General features: G+C 51.1%; 1 protein-coding gene across 1 annotated transcript in view; it reads left to right on the top strand.

The window, feature by feature from the left end:
• Positions 1–3,442, top strand: part of LOC104538754 (tumor necrosis factor alpha-induced protein 2-like) — a 4,721-nt gene extending 1,279 nt beyond the window's left edge. The window contains exons 3-6 of the mRNA XM_010182070.1: positions 898–1,020; positions 1,779–1,934; positions 2,812–2,933; positions 3,301–3,442. Coding sequence (XP_010180372.1) covers positions 898–1,020; positions 1,779–1,934; positions 2,812–2,933; positions 3,301–3,442 — 543 coding nt within the window. The remainder of the gene's footprint in view (positions 1–897; positions 1,021–1,778; positions 1,935–2,811; positions 2,934–3,300) is intronic.
• The last annotated feature ends 1,220 nt before the right edge of the window (positions 3,443–4,662 follow it).

Genomic DNA, 4,662 nt, shown 5'->3' with positions numbered 1-4,662 from the left:
GGCTGCCCAGGGCAGTGGTGGAGTCCCCATCCCTGGAGGGGTTCACAAACCGTGTGGATGTGGCACTTGGGGACGTGGTTTATGGCCATGGTGGGGTTGGGTTGATGTTGGACTCAATCTTAGAGGTCTCTTCCAACCTCAATGACTCTGTGATCCTATGATCGGTTGAAAACCCCGAATCGCCTCCCCTTGAGCTGCTCCTCAAGCCTGAGGGCAAACTCCAGAGGCAGGGGTGTTTGCACTCCAAACCAAGTGACATGAACTGCAGTTACACAGCTTTTGGCATCTTCACAAAGGTGGCCTGAAAGGCACTTGGGGTTTCTTCTCTTTTTCTTCTCCTTTTCTTTTCTTTTTCTGCTCTTTTCTTTTTTCTTCTTTTTTCACATTCAAGGCAAGCTACTTAAGTCACACAGATGTGGTGGTGTGGAAGGTGTAGGACTCAGGAGTGTTCAGCCCCAATCTCTTCTGCTTTCTCTGTTGGCCCCTTTTAGAGGGCATCTGACAGAGCAGGGCTCTTTATTTTCATATTTATTTACTGTAACCAAGAAAAATTGCCATGGAAAACATCTCATAATTACTCATTTTTTTTTATCCCTGATGATAATTCTCTAATCAGACAAGATGGTTTGGGTAAAACATTAAAGATGTGGAAAGAAATAAAGCACCTTCAATATGAACCTTTCAAGCCCTCGGTTGTCCTCAGCGTGAGGAGCCAAAAAGGGGGCACAAACCCAATGCAGCCCCCTCTCCCCCTGCCCCATGAGTTGTTGTCACCCGTCCCTGCACAGGGCTGCATGCCCCTATCGCTGTTTTGGATACTGTACGTACAGAAATGCTAAATATTCGTGTGCGTAGAATTGGTTTGAGGGAACTAAGTTGCTTTTCCTTCTGTTTCAGCCAATTTATAAGAAGTTTACAGAAAATAAGTGGGACTCCAGCAACGAAATTATGAACGAGATCATTAAAACCACAAGCAAACATATTTCAGATTTCCGGACCCTGAAGGACCCTTCCTACCACGTAAGTCAAAGAGAAACATCGCAGGGATGCAGGGATGCTGCATTTTCGGCTCTGATCCCCTGCCACTGGAGTTGCCTTGAGCTGGATTTCCATCGTTACCTGGATTAGCCCTCTAAATCTCACTCTTTTCCAGCAGAAGCAGACTCCTTTGCAGAGAAAAAACACCTTTTCTGTAGAGAAATTGCCCTAGGGATCACCCAAAATATGATTTTATTTACATATGGGTTTGGTTTAGTGACCTTGAGACACGGATGCAGTCGCACAGTTCTGTGTCCTGGCCCCTTTGATTGCCCTGAGGACCGGAGGAAACGGGTGCAACTGGGATAAATCCCAGATAACTGAGTCATTTAATCCCACATAACTGAACCACCACATTTTCGGTGGTGCTGGAGTTGATATGAAACATGGCCATATAAAAAAAAAAATATTTCATTTCCTGCCTTTGTCTTTGTAGCAGCTGAAACCAAATGATGTTTTGTGTACTGGAGGGAGGAACAAGAGGAGCAGCGTGAATTCCCGTTTCTCTGCTACCTCTTCCCTAAAATCTTAGACCTTTTCTGTGCCTTCAGCTCTTCCCAGAAGGAAACAACACTTGGAAATTCCCACTCTTCATTAGTTTGGGTACAAAGCAATTCTCGGCATCTAGGATGCAGGATGTTTTACAGCCCCTAAAACGCGTGCGTCCTCCATCCACGCATGGTTTGCGTTGTCCCCAAGCAAAAGACAGACGGGTAACCCCCTTTTCTCCTTCCCAACAGGCCATCGTCGAGAAGATCCACGCCCGTTTGGTTAAGGAGTACATCGTCAGGCTGCTGAAGAGGAAGGTCAGCCTGAAAACCGCCGCGCAGCAGCAAAACCTGGCGCAGAGCATCTCCAAAAACGCTGCTGACCTGGAGGCCTTCTGCACCAGCCACGTACGTGAGCGCTCGCTGGAAAACAGGAAAACCACTTTGATGGGGCCTCTCGTTAACCTTTCCAGCTCAGCTGCGTTTCCAGGAAGGCAGGATCTGGGGCAGAAAGGGGGCTCCAAGTGGCTGCGGGCAGGAAGGCTGCCCTGCCACCAGGCTGCCCTCCGGGATGCAGAGCCCTTACTTCATCCCCCCTTGTCCTGGAGGCAGCGGCTTCCTGTTGAGGATGCAGATTAGGAAGGTTTAGCTGAACAGTGCTCTGGTTCAGCACAAATTGGAGTCTGGGTTTTAGGGCCTCGATTTCCCTCACTCTGCTGCTTTCAGACCAGGCAGGAATGGGCAGTGCTGGGTCTCTGGGTTTCCTCCACCAGAGACCTTTGCTTTTTCGCCATGACTGAAGCACCCCTCTGAGATCTCTTCTCTCCTGTCACGGCTCTAAATTTGCCTACAAAAAAAGCTCGGCCAAGCCCTGTTTTCCACCACCCCACATACATTTGGCTGGGGAAGAAACAAGCCTGAGCATCACTTGGGGTCAGGCAGCCGCCACTTTGGCATGTCCAATGGCCAGAACACGGGTCCAGTTGGGGCTTTCACCTGAGTGAGCAGAGGCAGGATTTTGGCAATGCCTGGAGATGCTGAAGGCAAGGTTGTGTGTGGAGCAATAGGGAGCAGCACTTGGCAGCGTGTTACAGTGCCCATCAGTCCTCGGACAGGCAGCATAGAAACCCAAGGGAAGGAAAATGTGATGGGAAAACATGATGTCCTTCCTCATGACCAGGAAACAGCCCCGGGAGCCAGTTTGAAACTGGTGAAGCCCAGCTGCTGGGCTGGGAAGAGGTCTGCACCCCCACGACACCCCATTGACCGCTTTTTCCTCTGGCAGGGGTCTCAGGCCACGTGGCTGAACTCGGCGCTCCCCAAACTGGCCGAAATAATCCGACTGCAGGATTTGGGTGCTATTAAAATTGAAGTGGCAACACTCGCCAAGGTGTACCCAGACATCCGGTAAGAGGCTTGCAGATACTCATAGGGAACCTTTAATTGAGCCAGGAAACAGTCAAAATACCTTTAAGTACCTTTCTAGACTCAGGCTATATGAACCTCACCTATGTAACTACAGCCTGAGTCTAATTAAAGGAGATATTTAGAAGATGGGGAGATGAGGTGCTTAGGGGCATGATTTAGTGGTGGACAGGTTATGGTTGGACTCGATGATCTTAGAGGTCTTTTCCAACCAAATAATGCTGTGATTTTACGCTGAGCTGGCATCTGCTGGGGGCCTCAGCACCGTGACGGGGTGAGGGACACATCCTGGCACGAGGGACCTGGTACGCATTAAAGGAGCTAACGCCTTCCCGTTTCTCTTCCGCAGCAAAAGGCACCTGGAAGCGTTCCTGCACATCAAAGCCAATCTGTCGCGCAGCGAGCTCAAAAGCATCCTGGGCTACTTGGCAGACAGCACGGCATCCACGCCGCCCCGCGCCCCGCTCTTCTCCAGCATCAACGTGTCCTAGGCCGAGGCACCCCTTGGCACCCCTCTTGTGCCGGACTGGGGGCTAAGGCAGGGGTGGACACCACCCGCTGGGGCCATGCCCACCGCACACTGACACCTTCTCCCATGGAAAGGGCTTTGTCCCAATCCGGTGCTCAGGATCTCTGGGATTTGCTCCAAGGGGCAGTGGTTGCAGGGGCCGGGGCAGTGGTCACAGCCTCCCTGCAAGGTTTCCTTGGTGCCATCACATCCTTGGTGCTCTGAGCTCCATCTACCTCGCAGAGGCCGCATCACCAACTCGCCAACCAGCCCAGACTGAGCAGGCGCCTCCTGCGCAGCTTTTTGGAACCCTGTTTGCAACCCCATTTGGCTGATGGGGTTTGGGGCAGGAGCTATTGCCAAGCCATGGCAGGACTCCTGCTGTCCCAGTCCCATTGCTTGGGGGCATCAGTGTTTCCCAACCATCCCGGAGAGCCCCAGTTGCCCCTGCAGCAGCCCTGTGGCCAGGGCAGATGTGTTTCCTTCACCTCCATGAGGTGGGAGCACTTTGGGTATTGCTTAAGCCTGTCAATGACTTTTCCAGACCCCGTTACCGTCACAGACTTTGCAGGGGTGGTGGAAGGGGTCCCTAATGCCATTAAAACGTGTCGAGCACCCTGTCCCCTCGCTCCTTCCCCTCCTGCTGCGAGGCAGATGTGATGTGACGACGCCAACGGGGCTGTTGTGAAACCGTTTTGTTTTACAACTTCTTTACAACAGCTTTTCCCAGCTGCTTTTGGGAAGTGAATCACCTGCCAGAACACCAAGGTGTTCAACCAAAGACCTTTCCCTTCCCATTTTCTCCATTTCAACTTCTGTATCGCACTGCAGAAAGTCGGTGCGGAAGGAAGATGCATAATGACTGTGCCAACCACGTAACGTATTTATATGCATATGCAGTAACCATGGGTGTATTTAACATCCAATTTTATTTTCTCTCAGTTAGAGATACTCATTTGCAATGTTTATATTTAAACAGTATTCAAAGCCGCTAGAAAAGTGACTCATTTATTCTGTCTCGGGCTGTTGTTTACTGCCTTGCCATGCGTAGTCCTACACAATCCTTTAAAGGACCAGTTCTCCCAGTCCTCCCAGTTTGCTCCAGTGGATTTCACCCACTGGTTCCCAGTAGGGAGGGTCCTGTTGGGCTGCTGGGAAAGCAGAGGCACCCGTGGGTTGTGCTGTGTGGGTGCCATAGCCTGG

The sequence above is a fragment of the Mesitornis unicolor genome, unplaced genomic scaffold, assembly GCF_000695765.1.
Source record: "Mesitornis unicolor isolate BGI_N332 unplaced genomic scaffold, ASM69576v1 scaffold39653, whole genome shotgun sequence".
Lineage (NCBI taxonomy): Eukaryota > Metazoa > Chordata > Aves > Mesitornithiformes > Mesitornithidae > Mesitornis > Mesitornis unicolor.
Note: the sequence above shows the minus strand (reverse complement) of the source record. Positions and strands in the feature narration are given on the sequence as shown.